This window comes from Rousettus aegyptiacus, unplaced genomic scaffold (assembly GCF_014176215.1).
Source record: "Rousettus aegyptiacus isolate mRouAeg1 unplaced genomic scaffold, mRouAeg1.p scaffold_m13_p_2, whole genome shotgun sequence".
In the NCBI taxonomy this organism is placed as follows: domain Eukaryota; kingdom Metazoa; phylum Chordata; class Mammalia; order Chiroptera; family Pteropodidae; genus Rousettus; species Rousettus aegyptiacus.
The window spans coordinates 96191151-96206004 of record NW_023416295.1 but is presented as its reverse complement, the minus strand read 5'-3'; the positions used below and the strand labels follow the sequence as shown (position 1 = coordinate 96206004).

Genomic DNA, 14854 nt, shown 5'->3' with positions numbered 1-14854 from the left:
CGGAGGGGGCAAGGACCAGGGAGAAGTGATTCCTTCTGGGAAGCCGTGGAGAGAAGCGCAAGAAGAATGAGAGACAACAAGAGCAGAGACAAGTAGGTAGAGAGGGAAGCAGGCCAGTGGGCGGTATCTCAACAGGGAGGGATGGTAGGTAGCTCAGAGATGAAGAGAAGAGGAGGGAGATAAGATTCCTTAAGCCCCTGGGGTAGTAAGAGTCTCCATCCATGCTCCAGACCCTCCACCCCCAGAGGGCGGCATCCTATCCCCTCAGCTCTCCAGGAGCTAAGACCTGGGACACTGCCCCCAGCCATCCCGGCTAAGCAGCCAGGGATGTGCGTGTCTGTGGGCCTAGCCCTAACACATCCAGGAAGTGGGTCACAACAAGTGGGTGTCCACAGCCCTCCACTCCCCACCCCACCCTGTGGCTGCCCTGGAGCCTCTAAAGGGGCCAACGAAGCTATGATGAAAGTCTTTAGGCCTTAGTACAGTGCCTGTCACAGAAGCCGCTTCGAACGGGTTCTCAGAAGGAAGGTGAATTAGGCTCCAAGCTCAGGCTTGCTACAAATTCGTGGTGCCTCTTGAGCCAGTTAGTTGCTTCCCTCTTTGGATCTCAGTATCCCCACTTACAAAGAGAAATAGTGGAAAAAGTAGAATATCATTCAGCAACAATAAGAAATAAGGTACCAAGCCATGAAAAGACAGAGGAATATGAAAGACATATTACTAGTGAAAACCAATCTGAAAGCCAATCTAAAAAGGCTGTATATGCATTTGTCAAAACCCAAAGAATGCACACCAGAAAAAGTGGACCCTAATGTAAACTGTGGATTTTAGTGTAAGATGTTGACAGGAGAAATTGGGGGGAAAGGAGGAAACTCTACACTTCCTGCTTCATTTTTCTGTAATCCCAAAACTGCTCAAATAAATAAAAGCTATTAATTAAAAAAACAAAAAAGGTAGGGAAAGTAAGTCTTTTTTTCTTCTCAGGGTGTTTCTTTAGGGTTCTAAAAAAAAAAGCAGAAGTCATGAAGGTCCTGGGGAGGCAAATGCACTGAACCACACTAGTTGGCATCACCTGAGTAGGCCTGTCCTATGCAAATTCAGCTCTCAGATAGACGAGTCTTTGCCTAACAGGACTTGCCACTGAATCCCTTCACGTGGCGATCCCTTCTTGGGAACTGACAGGATCTGAGTTTATACACACAAGCCCAGTGTGCTGCTCACCAAGTGCTTATTCCTCAGACTTGGGGTGCGTTTGCCCAATGAGCTGCTTGCCCAGAGAGACACGAACATGCTCCACCCTGCCAGGACCACAGGGTGCACGACACCAGGCATGCGCGCAGCACAAAGCACTCCAGACGGGGGCTCTGGGAGTATGATCTGCTCGGGTGGAAGGAGTTGGGCAGGAAGTGTCAGTCCTGGGGAGCAGCCCTCCAGTGCCCAGAGCATCAGGGAGCCAGAGGAACCTGCAGGACCTCGGGGCAGCCAGCATTAGTGGCTCCAGGAAAGCAGGATGCCCTTTTCGGCTTGGCCCTACTCCCCACCTCTAGGTCCTAATCGTCTCTGGAAAAGGCCTGCCCCAGAGAACAATGAAGACCCAAGCATCTGGACAGTGCCATAGCTCCCAGGACACAGGAGTGGAATAGGTTGGATTAAGCATGAAGAGACAGGAGGCAGCATCCATCGTACCCTTGGTTATTTTTCATAGAATAATGTTCTTCCGTCTCAGAGCCACCTTGCCTGGACAGGGACAGACATGAGGATTGAGATGCTCTAGAAATTCCAACGGCATGGCCCGAAGCCCTCAGATCCTTCGCTGAGGTCACCATCACAGAGGACCCACCCTGACCCAGAAAAGGCACCCCACTGATTCTCTCTTGCACCAGCCACACTCCCACCCAGCGGCTTACCCCTGCAGGCCTGACGACTGCCCCACCTCCCATTCCAAAATGCATGGTCATCCAGTTTGGAAACAAGGCCATGTAAGTGGTTGATACCTAGGCTGGGCACAAGCATTTGTTGTTCTGGATGGCGCCAGCCCAGCCTGACCCAGCCGGCCATGCAAAATAGACCAGACGCAGCCAGCCAGCCAGGGAGGTGCCCAGCAAACCAAGCCGCTGCTGGTGCCTCTTGTTCTTAAGACATGCTCTATGGCAGGTGCTAAGCCAGGAACAGACTCCACAGAATGCCCTGTTCCTTCCTATCTCTTTCATAGGTTATTCTCTGGGTGTTTCCCCCATCCGGCACCCCCTTTGCCCTTGAAGAAAAAGGCTTAGGAAACCAAACTCTTAATCTCGCTCTCAGAGCCCCTCACACCCATCAACTTCTTTGGGAGATTTTCTCCCTAAATGAGTTTTCTACAAAAATTTGTAAATCACACATCTGACAAAAGACTTGTATTCAGAATATTAAACAACTCTCAAAACATCTGGACTCACACTTTACCGAAGACATTATATGAATGGCAAATAAACACACGAAAAGATGTTCAGCGTCGTTAGTCAGTAAGGAAAAGCAAATTAAAACCACCATGAGATTCTACTACACCCGTACGAAGAACGGCAAAAACAAAAACACGAAGAAGCCTGACAACACCGAGTGCTGTTGAAGATATGTTATAATGGAACTCTCATGCTTTGCCGGTAGGCATGTAAAATGGTATACTTGAAAAAACAGTTCAGCAGTGTCTTAAAACATTAAACGTACATGTCCCATATGACCCTGCACTCCCACTCCTAGGTATTTACCCAAGAGAAATGAAAGCCTGTGTTCGCATGAAAACCTGGACACAAATGCTGACAGCAGCTTTACTCATCATCAACGAAGGCTGGAAACAACCCAAAAGTCCTTCAACCAGTGAACAAATGAACAAATACACGGTGGTACATCCATCCACACAATGGACTACTACTCAGCAATAAAAAGGAATAAATTATTGATACACACAACTTGGGTGGATCTCAAGGTATTATGCTGAGGGAAAGAAGCAGACCACAAAGTTACACACTGTGTAAGTCCATCCGACATTCTTGAAAAGGCACCATCAGAGGACTGGAGAGCAGATCGGTGTTGTGAGGGGATGGCACGGTGAAGGAGGGAGGGATGGGTAAAGGGCAGTACATGAGGGCACTATTCAAAGAGAAGGACCTATTCTGCATCTTGATTGGGGCGGTAAATACTCAAGTTTACGCATTTGTCAAAACCCATAGAACTGTACACTACAAGGAGTAAATTGTGCTGTATGTAAATTTAAAAATAATTTTTTTAAAAAGTCCTCCTTATTCTGCCCAGAGGGCCCAGCTCAAATCTGCTTCTTTCATAAAGCCCAGTTATCTCCCCTCCTCTAATTATTTCATGGCTGTAGCCCTAAAATCACTATTTCTTCTCTATCGTCTCACAGACATTTCTCCCTCTCTCTTCCTCCCTCTCCTCCTCTGTCCCTCTCTTACTTGCTTGCACACAGCAATCAAAACTCTACCCATCCCACAAAGCCAGCTGGGTGCCTCCTTCTCCATGAAGCTTTCTCTGACCACTCCCAGCCCCATCGGAATGAATCACCTTTACCAGGCACCCCCTTGGCATTTGTTTATGCTTCTAATTGGTCCTTCTTTCCTCTAGCAAGTTATCAGCACTTGCTATTCAGTCTGTCTCCCAAGATGGATGGCAAGCTCCATGAAGACCAGGACCAGGTCTTGATCCCACACTCCCCCCATTGCACCCAACACAGTCCAGGCACACAGTGGGGCCTATGACCGCTGTTGATTGGCTGAGAGCAGGCACAAGCGAAGTGGGCTGGTGCCGAGAGAGGCAGGCTGGCAGTGCTGGGCTGATAGTGTTCTGAAGTGGGTATCAGAAGCCACTGATACAGCTTTTTTTCTGCTCTTGCATAAGTGGCACAACTATTGCTTAAACCTTCAAGTGCTGGGAGTGACCTCCCCTCCCATTCCAACATCATGCAATTTACAATGGAGCATCTCCGAGGATGCTTTTGCTTCCTCCACGCCAATACAATTCCAAGCCCTAAGCAGACAGATGTATAGGACACATCTGTTGAAGAACTAGAAACTGTATTGTCATCAGGGTACTATCATTTCTCACTTCCAGAAGGCAGGCCCTCTGCAGCAATAGCAGATAGGGTCCGTCTGATCTGAAGTCAATTTCATTATGCAGAACTACGCGGTACAGGCTAAGCGTACCAGTAACACCATAGGGCCATTCTATGATTGGGTTTTTCCAGGCACATAACTAGCCTCTCCTTTTTACAAACTCTAGCTTGTCCAAGGTTTATAAGTTATTTACTTGATAAACACTTATACAGTGATTAGTATGTGCCAGGCAAAAAACTAAGTACTTCATAAACGTTGACTAGTTTAATCTACACATCAACCCCATGAGGTTGGTTCTAGTAATATTATAGTCCCCATTTTGCAGAGAGGGAAAATAAGACACATTAGAGGTAGATAACTTGCCTCAGGCCACATAGCTCATAAGTGGCAAAAAAGGGATTCAAATCTAGGCAGGTTGGCTATCCTGTCTAAATTCTAGCCATTAGCCACGGATGGCTACTTGGTACTCAGTTAATAGATGTGCTATTAACTGTAAAATAATATTTGCTGGATTTTGAACACTATGCATGAAAAAATGTAAACTATCTCAATTTTTTAAAACTTGTTACATGTTTACATAATAATATTGTAGACGTAGTTTAATAAAATATATTATTAAAACTCACTTTACTGCATTTTTTTTTTTTTTTACTTCTTAATGTGGTTCCTAGATTACTTAAAATTACACACCTGGCTTCCTTTATAGCTCTATTGGACAGCACAGCTCTGGAGTCTGTACTCACAGCCACCACTCCATGCTGCCATCATCTTCCCCCTGCCCCAACCCCAAGGGCGTGGCCTCTCCCTAACACCCATTCGTTCAGCTCAGCTCGTAGAAGAGATGAGGAGGAGCCAGGCAGTAACTCTCACAGCTCCCCATTCTGTCTCCTCTCTCTAACCACTCCGACCCTGCCCCTTCCCACCCCACCTCTCTCAGCTTTGCCTCCAGCTTTACCTCCCTCCAGCAGGAACATAGAATGTCAGAGTGGGAAAATATCTCCCATATTGCCTAGTGCAAGCCCCACCTGCTGCATGTGGAGAAACTGAGGCCCAGGGCCACACAGAGGAAGCAGAGGCCCTAGAGGTCATTTTCCCACCCAGTGCAGAGACTTTCTCCAAAGCGTTCCTAACAAGTTCTGCACATAAATTCTATGGAGTTCTATGTGGTACTACACAGTAAAACTGAGTTCAGAGCAAATGGACCTGATCTATTGCTGCAAAGAGGGTGCCTTCTGGAAACGAGAAATGACAGCACCCTGATGACAAGACAGGTTCTGATCCTCATCCAACCTCTAAGACACTCATAAGTCAGGAAGCTTAATAGGTAAGGGTGTATCCACCCTCCAAAATCAGACGTGGCTCACAGAGCTTAGTAGACTAAGATTTCACTTTCCTTCATGAAGATTCCACCCCACCAATGGCCACACAGGCTCAGGGTTTAATGGGGGGGGGGGGGGTGAGGGGGGAAGTCAGATCAACCCAGGTTCAAACTCCAACCCCAGCATTATCCTCTGTGTAACCTTTTACCTCTTCTGTACAGTAGAGTTAAAAAAAAAAAAAAAAAGTAAATCCTATCTTGCAGAGCTGCTGTGAAGATTAAAGGAGATGAGGTAGGCAAAATGTCTAGAATAATGCCTGACACCTAGTAGGTACTTCATAAATGCTCATTTCCCTTCCCACTCCTTTGCCAACCAAAAAGCCCAAGTATGCTTGCCCACAAGAACTGATAGTAAGTTCCTATTCTATACTTATAAGTGATGTTTTGAACCTAAATGCGGGATTTTATATTTAAATCTATTAGGTTTCATCTTGAGGAAAATATACATGTTTAACATTGCTAGATATCAAGTAATTTTTAATGGCTAAAATTTTAAAACAATTTTTAAAAGTCCAGCAGGGTACAGTTAAATAAGTTAAGGTGTATTCATATAAGGTAATTGTTTTCAGGTCCTTACAATTACGACTTTAAATGATTTTTTATGACATGGGATATTACTAAATAGTAATCAATATGGAAAAAACAGGATAGAGTATAATTGCAATTGTGTTAAAATATATAGATTTGCATGAATGTAACTTTAGAGAGACATATACCAAAATATTAACTATGCTCATCCCTAAGTTGTGGTACTATGTACCATTTTGTTTCTCCTTTAATTTATAAAGGTTTTCTACAATGAGCATGTATTAATTTTAACAAACAAAATTTCTTTTTATTTCATATTTCTGCTTAATCTCTGCATTCTAGTCAATTCAGATGCTTTCAAATCCTGGTTCTGCCATCCAATATGCTTGCTATCCTAAACACCCACAGAACTGACAGAGGACAAAGCCAAAAAGAAAGCTCTGTGACATATTACTAGACCTCCCCCAAAGGTGACATGAGCTCAGTACCAGTACCCAGGGTCATCTTTCAACCAGCTACAAATCCAGCTGACTGCCGTATTTACTTCTCTGGAATCCAAGAAAATCATTAGACTCAAAGTTCTTACTGGACATTTCTCCACCCAAATTAGTTTACTTTCCAAGACTTGATAAACACATGTTGGCTACTAGTTATTGAAACTTCATTTTTGCAATCCCTACAGACTGTTCAAAGATCTGACCTAGAATTTGGCAAGGGATCAATAAGAAGCTAACCGACCTCCCATTTCCATGATCTCCATCTTGCCACACTGAAGAACTAAATCAAGACAGCATTTGTAATTTTACCACCCTTACCTCCTCCCAGACCCTGGAGTGATTCTGTGGTCACTCCTGCAGCTTGTCTCAGGACCCCAAAACCTGACCTGTAAGAATCTGGCAACCTGCACTCAAGAAAAGCAATTCAGTGTGGTCTGGCTCTCACATCTCCCAACCCCTCCCTAGCCTTCTCGTAAAGTCTGTTCTACCCTCACAAAGATGAAGGCAAGATAAGAGCACTCTGCCTCCCAGAACATTCCACCACCTGCTTCAAGCAGGAATCTCCCCGTGCCTGTCCTGTGTCTTCTTGCTCTTCTTGTGGCTAAAAAAAAAAAATCCCTCTATGTTATCCAGCTGACCCAGGCCTGTTGTCTCTCCACCCAGAGCTCTGCCCACTGCACAAATCACCTCCCCAGTCAACTATTACTCAAGGCTCAACACCAAGGTGGAGATCAGCCAGGAAGAAACAAAACTGGCCTTTTATCCTACTTGGGATGATTCACACTGTCATCTCGGGGGGCCTGAAGGGAAGACGAAGACCTGGTTCTGGCAGGGGTGAGCTGGGCACCAGCCGAGGCTGGCAAACAGCAAACTCAATGCCTTTGCTAGTAAGACGCAAAGCAGAAAGCTCAGCCAAATAATGGGTTCTAGGCAGCTCAGGTTTCAGTGAGTCAACAGCCCCCTTCAGAGGAGAGGCCCACCCTATGTGTCATCGGCCCCTCCCCAGTGCCCTCTGCACTCCCCCCAACACCCTGCCCTTCCTTTCAGCCGGATATGCAATCCCATCCCCCCTAAAGGGTCACCCTGCCTTTGCACAGCTCCCATTTCCTGCCCCTGGTGACTTCTCTGAAGTCTATTGTTCCCATGAAGTTTGGGTCAAAGGAAGCTGAGTCCCCACCCATGGGGGCCCGCCTACCTTCAGCACCCAGCCAGGGAACTGGCCCACACTACAGGGAGCAAGGCCCATCCTCCTGCCTTTCCAGGAGCCTGCCAGTATTAAAAGCAGGAGGTGTGGGCACAGATCTTAGGGACGGAAGTTCTAGCAAAAAAGTTCCCAAAGACCCAGTGGCTACTAACCAAAGGCTCCAGGACCATATGACACAGGAGGTAATCAGAATCTCTCTAATATCTAAATGGAAAACCCAAAAGCAAGGGAAGAACCGTCACTTCGGAAGAGGTCAAGGCAAAGCTGGAATTAGCACACAGGAGGTGGAGACTGTGCTGCCCGAGGACAAAGCCCTGCCCCCACCTCCACCTGGGCCCCTGAGCCGGTTAAACCCCTGGGGGAGGGAAGGGGGACTGGAGAGCAGCTGTTCAGCTCCAATTTCAGAGCTTTAAAGGGAGCTATCATTTCAAACCCTGCCAACAAAGGGTCATGGGGGGCAAAGGAAGACAAGCAAGGTAGAGCCACCCTTACAAGTCCTGAATTTCCCACTGCCCCCAGACTGACCTCATCTCAGGAAAGGCAGTGGAGCAAAGTGCGATCCACGTTCTCTACCTCCACTGGGAGAGGAGAGAAGCCACAGGTTAGGCAACAGGTATTGATTGCCCTGTGACAGCCGCCAGCCAGCAGCGCAAGACTCCAGAAGAGAAGCCACAGGAGGCTGTAACATCTGCATCCCAGGAGATCTCAGAAAGATAGAGACCCTTTTCCACCTGGCTGAGTCATGATCAGATAAGCTAGGAAAAAGGAGGGTACATTTTAAAGACTTCTTGAGGGCTCCTTCCAGAGTTGGCATTCTCAGATTCCACAGTTCTGTACTTTCTACTGGAATGAAGGGGAGTATTTCTATCTCCTAAAAACCTGATCTGAGCCACAAGATGACAGATATCGCCCAAAATCAAACTGTTCCAGCCTCCCCCATGTTAGATGAAGGCTGCTGAGGGGTCTGAGCTTTGGGATCCACAGAGCAGGAGAAAGAACGCAAGTAAAAACAGTGGATTCTAGTCCCAGGTCTGTAACTCACTAGTTGTGCAATCTTAAAGTTACTGTCCTAGATGGGCCTCAATTTCCCCATCTTTAATATAAGGGAGTTAGATGAAGAAATTGGAGTGTCCAATACATATTTAGCAAGTTTACTCTGGAGTCAAGGAATTAGAACATAGGAGTTGGAGGCCTTGTGCTCCCCTGTGATGAAGCCCTGCCCCCACCTTCACCTGGGCTACTAGCTACCCTGGTTCCCAAGTACGAAGAACATGGTGCAGGATTCACGTTTTGCTACATCAACATGAATGAACAGGGCCGGGTGTATCAAAGGGTGTTCGAAGAAGTCCCAGGAAGTAAAAGGTTCTATGCTTGGGGACATTGGTTACTGAGACCCCAGGATGTGTCAAGCACTGAAGTGAATTTTCAAATTTTGCAAACATTGAATTGTCACAACAAACTTTTTGAGTGGCTATTAATTAAACCCTCTCCCATCAGGAAACAGCCTGCGAGCCTCAAAGGTAGTGAGTACGGTCCAGATTTGTACCCAGGTATGTCTGACCCCAAATATGTACCCTTTCTATTCCATCAATAGGGCCTTTAGATCAGACACCCTATCCCTGAAGTCTCAGCTGCACACCTGGCCCAAGGAAATGAGAGAGTGAGAAGGCTCCCACCAGAACATCCGCATCCTCAGGATGCATGAAGGAGCAGCGACCAGAGTCTCCACCCCTCTGAGTGTCTTATTCCTTCCTTCCAAGAAGCCCTAAACACTATGCCCACGTCATCATGTTGTAGGATGCAAAGCTCTGAGGTCTGCCTGTGCTCTCCACCCCTGTCCCCACATTCTATGTCACATCTGTTGATATCTTAGACATTGTGGCTCTCTCCTCTATCCAGTTCACTCTAAAATGTTTTGGATAGTAAAACCCCAAATGGAGAGACAACAGAAAGCAAAGCAAGAAAGAAGAGACAGGGAAACAGACACCCAGTAGAGTCTCTCCTCCAGTCAACCAGGAAATCAAAGGCAGCCCTTCCTCCCAGCCTGGCACTGTGGCCTTTACAGAATGAACTAGTCATTCTCCTTGCCAAAGGAAACAACAGAACGGTCTACCAAATTATAAAGAATGAAGAAGTCACCCATTTGACTACCTGGCAGCTCCAAGGAGAGTTGGACCAGTAGAAAGTTCAGGATGATGTACATTGATTCCTCTTTGTTCTTGGGGACAACTTTAAAAATATTGTCTACACAAGTCTCAAGACTCAAATGGTCTCCTCTTTCTGGGGGGTCCAATCCCACAACCATCCTCAGCTCTTAACTGTCAATAACCCATCCCATCAACAAGACAAAGATCTCAATTTCCTTTAGCCTTCTACCAGCTTATTCTCTAAACAGTTCCAGGCAGGAACAGGACCCACTCTCTCTCAAAATGACAGCTCCTTCCAGCTTTGCCCAGTCCAGGGCAAACAGAGCCTGAGGGCCACAGGCTCCAAGGACTACAAATTATCCCTGCACACATTCGACCAGAGACTCTGTCTCTGGCCTACCGTTTTACAGGGAGGAAGCACAGTCATGCCCAGAACCAACGTCCTCACAGAAAAATACACACTTAGAGACGGGCAAGCATTGCACAAGTACTCAGACACTCATATTTTCAGACAGTACTTTTCTCAACTGGAAATACACTTATGTTCAACACAAACAAATACACCTACTGGAAGCCAAGGTGAGTCATACGTGAACAGATACCACCCTCACATACACCCAAAGCTAAGGACACAGGACAGTCAAGACTACCATCACATGAACTCATGAGACATCCACTCGATCGGACCAGAACCCCCTTTACACACCTGTGCACAGAGGGCGTGTGTCCTGGAAAATGTTCGCTTTGGGGTTTGGGAGTTCAGCTCCCTAGATCCACTAGTCACACATCAGGCTTCTCAGCCCCTGGGGGGCAGGGACCTTTTATACAGATCTCCACCGCTCTCAAAGAGCTTCCGCACTTAAAACAACCAACACACCTTCCTCCGGGGCTCTGTCTTCCAAACCCGAAAAAAGCCCGGCAGCAAAGAGGCATGGGTGCGGGGTCTCTTCCATCGTCGGGGTTCTCAGTTCTGCCTCTGGTCCTTTCAGCTCCCCAGACTCCCTTTCCCCTCACGCGCCTCATATCCCACCCGACCCTGAACCCGCACAGCCTCCACGTGCCCCTCTCACTGCCTAGTCGATCTTCACGCGTCCCCGATGCCTGCCAGCTGATGAAGTGCTACCGCCTCCCGGCACCTCCCCTCGCCGCAGCCGTACCGGTCCCAGAGTGCGGGAAGGTGGGGCGGCTGCGCTAAGCCAGTCCCACGGAACCCGCCCCGCGCGCCAATTCTTGAAGCCGCGGCTCCGCGGAGGTCCCGGGCGGCGGGCGCAGGCTCTGCAGGGGCGACAGGGGGTCAGCGCGCAGAGACTGGGCTCCCGCCCCAAGACCCACACGCGGGGCGGGGAGGAGGGCGGGGCCGAGCCGACCCCGCGCCCCGGAGCCCGGCTCGCCTCCAGCCGGCCCGGCGCGCGGAGTGGAAAGCGCGGCGCGGCGCGCGCGGAGGGAGGAGTTTTCCCAGGACGGGACTGCCGGGAAAACACGGGGGATCCCTATTCCTGGAGCGGTGAGTCAACGGCCGGAGGAAGGGAGCCGGGGAAACGGCCCGGCTGCGGGGTGGAGCGGCGCTGGGGAGCCGGAGAGGGGTCGGGAAGCCGCGGACGGAGCGGGGAAGAGAGAGGGACGGAGGACCCAGTGCGGCCGGAGCCGGGACGTCCAGGCGCGAAGGGGCGAGGCGGGAAGAAAGGAGCGAGGAGCACGCGGCTGGAGCGCGCGGCGGGCCCCGCACTCACCTGGCGGACGAGGCGGCTGGCGCTGGAGCCGGAGCTGCGGGCCCTCCCACCCCAGCCTGGAGTTTGAAAGGAGGGAGCTTGGAATGTGCGGAATGAGGGCTGGTATGAGATGCGCGCAGCTGAGGGAGGGAGCCGGAGGGAGTGGCGGCCCCGCCACCAGCCCCTCGGGGAGGAGACTGGGACGCGGGCGGGGTAGAGGGCCGCGGCGCGGGGCGGGGCGGAGCGCAGCCGGCGGGGGCGGGAGCCGGGCGGGGGAGGGGCGGGGGCGCAGAGCCGGCGGCAGGGCCTCGCGGACCCCCAGCTTTGACCTCAGTTTCTGGATCCGGCCTGAGCCGCTCCCCCGCACACAAACTTTCCCTTTGATCCCTCGGCCCGACTCTTCTTCCTCTACAAGTCCGCGGTTCCTAGCCCTCCGGGCGGAGTCTACGACTCTCTTTCCGAGGGGCTGAAAACCGTCCCCTTTCAGAGGGGCGGGGGTGTCCTGTGGATGGACCAGGCTCCAGCCTCGTGCCGTGCCGCCCGCTGCGTCCCCCGCTGCGAGCCGACGTCCCTAAGCACAAGTCCGCCAAAGGCCGGGGCGGGGTGGACGCCCGGCGCTCAGGAAGAGCTGTTCCCTCCCTGTGGCTACCACCAAGGGACACTCACTCCTGGGAACCAGGAAGCAGGAACTGTGGGCTGTAGTCCCAGGTCCTCTGCCAGTGCCCCCTTGCGTGCCCTCCCCAGCATTATTAGTGCTTCAATCCTCCTATCCTACGCGGATCTGCAGAGTTGTCACTACATAGGGTAAAGTGCACGAGGGAAAGGATACTTGGTGTGAAGTCTGTGGTCTGACATGAGGGTAACTCAGTGAATATTTATGCAGCACGTATCATGTGTCCACCAGGTGCTGTGAAAATAGTGATGAAGAAAATGACCTCAGCGCCTACCCTCAAAGAGCTTGTCATTTAGCTGGGAAGACTGTGTACCTGCAAGAGCATTGCCATAAAGTGGGAGTCTGGGTTTCAAACACGTGCCAGCATAGTTTAGTCTCTTGTGGAGAGAGAGGTACTGGAAATGCAATGGGATCCCTTTTGGTGGTCTTCAGAACACCTTGGCTTAAAGCACTGTGTTTTCACACATCTCTTGTCATCCACCTTGTTGGGAGGTTAAAAGCAAAGGACTTTTGTCTTTTTTTAAAAATCAAATCCAACCTTTGTGGAGTATTATCACTTAACCTTGAATCGCAGTGGATGTCCAGATCTTATCTCCCTGACCAAACAGAAACTTCCTTGAAGACTGAGTTAAATGTCTGATTTATCTTATCTTTCACTCAGCACCAGCTTGGTGCCTAGGATAGATAAGTGCATAAAAAAAAACTATTGAAAAAGTGAAAAAAAAAATGCTACCACAGAGGATATTGGAGGAAAAAGTGCTATAAAGGCCAAAGTTGTTTCCAAGAGAGGTGTTCCAAAGGTGTTTTGAGTAATGACCATCGCTGGAGGAAGTATCCAGTCCCATAAGAGGAAGGCTTTGAAGGCACCAGCTCTCATTTGCATATATAAATTCTGGTATACTTGTTAAATGATGAGTCTCACCAGGCCCTGCTCACACCTCATACGCATGAAAAGACTGTAATACAGGACAGTATATAGGCACCAAATAAAGTACAAACTGTAAGCACTAGCTATTTAATGTAACAATCATTGATTGAGTGTCTTAACGTCAAGCTCCCTGCCCTGTGCTCAAGAAGTTCATAGTCTAGATGGGAAGACAGATAGTTATACAAAGTTCAATGGGAAACCAAGGTAAGGAACAATGAAATCCAAGTTAATAGAGGTGACATTTGATCTAGCTCTTGAAGGATTAATGAGAGTTTGCCAAATTAAGACTGGAATACCCACAAAAGTATGGTAGCCTGTACACAGGGGTTAGCAGAAGTCTTGTAACCTCGTGTGGCTGGAGAATAGAAGCTGGGGAGAATAGACTACAATAAGTAGTAGGTGCCAGAATCTGAAGATCATTGGATCCTGTGCTGAGGAGTTTGGGTGTCAGAAAGGCCCTTTAGACACAGGTGTGACATAATCAGTACCAGAATCAGAAAGACCTCTCTGGCAATAGTGTTGGGGCTGGATGGGAGAATCAGGTGCCCTAAACTCAGGCAGTGCTCCTGGGGTTGAGGTTGAGGGGAAAGGTCTAGAAAATAGTACAGAGTGCAAACAAAAGGAATAGGTTGAGTTGGAAGGTGGGTCCTGCCAGGTAAAGAGGATCGAGTGGAAGACAGGACAGAATCCAGGGTGGAGACAGAAACTTCGAGTGTCGCTTCAGCACAGACTGCTGAGAGAAAATTTGGATATCAGACTGGTTGGTTATTCTTTCCAAGTTTTAACGATCTAAGATTATAAACGACTCCAGCTGGGATGGCGTGACTTCAGGATTTCAGCCTCTTGGTCCATACCCTTATAAGCTTCTAGAAAACGCTATGCCTTCAAGAATGCCATGTTCCATGCAGGTTTGTTATGGGTGGACAATTTTCCAGTAAGCCAGTATTAAATATTTGCTTCTTATTCTGTTAACCAGGGCATGGTAATCTGACCAAGGAGATGCTGTTAACCAGGGTAATCTGATCAAGGAGATGCTAACGGCCAACTGTTAACCAGGGTGTGGTGATCTGCTCAGGGATGTGCTGGTGGCTATATAAACTGCCTCTTCTGGGAGCTTTGGGCTGATCCCCTCTAACCCTGCGTGGTGGAGAGTCAGTCGCCGGCCAGCTAATAAAGGCTCACAATTCATCTCAATTGGCTCCGTGGGTCTTGGATTTGATCGCACCACAACAGGTTGAAGATTTTTTAAATATAAATATTTAATTCTGTAAATCTTGCCTTTTGCACATATAGTTAATATTTGTTATTACAGTTGGCATTCAATATTATTTTATATTAGTTTCAGATGTACACCATAGTGGTTAGGCATTTATATAATTTACAAAGTGATCCCCCTGAAAGGATTTCTTTATTTTCTCATTTTTCTTTATTTTCTATACAAAGTTGTTCTTCCTTTATAATGAGGAAGAAATGTGATTAGAACTATATATCTAACCCTTCCCTAATATTTCCACATCTTAAGAAAAAACCCCACCCACAACCTAATTTAGTAGCCTAATAAATTGACTAGGACAGAGTCAAAGAAAGATTTGTTTCCTAGCTTTTAAGTAAAAGGCAAATCTACTGCTTTTGAGATAATTGCCAGGCATGCCCACCCCCTTCAAAAGTATGATGTGCTAACTCTCCT

The 14854-nt window shown here is 48.4% G+C and overlaps 1 protein-coding gene and 1 long non-coding RNA gene across 4 annotated transcripts in view; one reads left to right on the top strand and one right to left on the bottom strand.

The window, feature by feature from the left end:
* The window catches only part of TEAD4 (TEA domain transcription factor 4), a 60333-nt gene extending 49183 nt beyond the window's left edge, over window positions 1–11150 (bottom strand). For 2 of the 3 annotated variants that reach the window (XM_016130135.2, XM_016130136.2), the window contains exon 1: window positions 10735–10952. In XM_016130135.2, coding sequence (XP_015985621.2) covers window positions 10735–10810 — 76 coding nt within the window. In that variant the 5' untranslated portion in view covers window positions 10811–10952. Of the gene's footprint in view, window positions 1–10734; window positions 10953–11014 lie in introns of those variants that run through there. The other variant, XM_016130137.2, reaches the window with a different exon arrangement.
* On the top strand, window positions 11138–14279 carry LOC118613840. The gene is made up of 3 exons (XR_004955957.1): window positions 11138–11361; window positions 12471–12631; window positions 14144–14279. It is a non-coding gene; the product is annotated as an uncharacterized LOC118613840 (long non-coding RNA).
* Window positions 14280–14854: the final 575 nt, after the last annotated feature.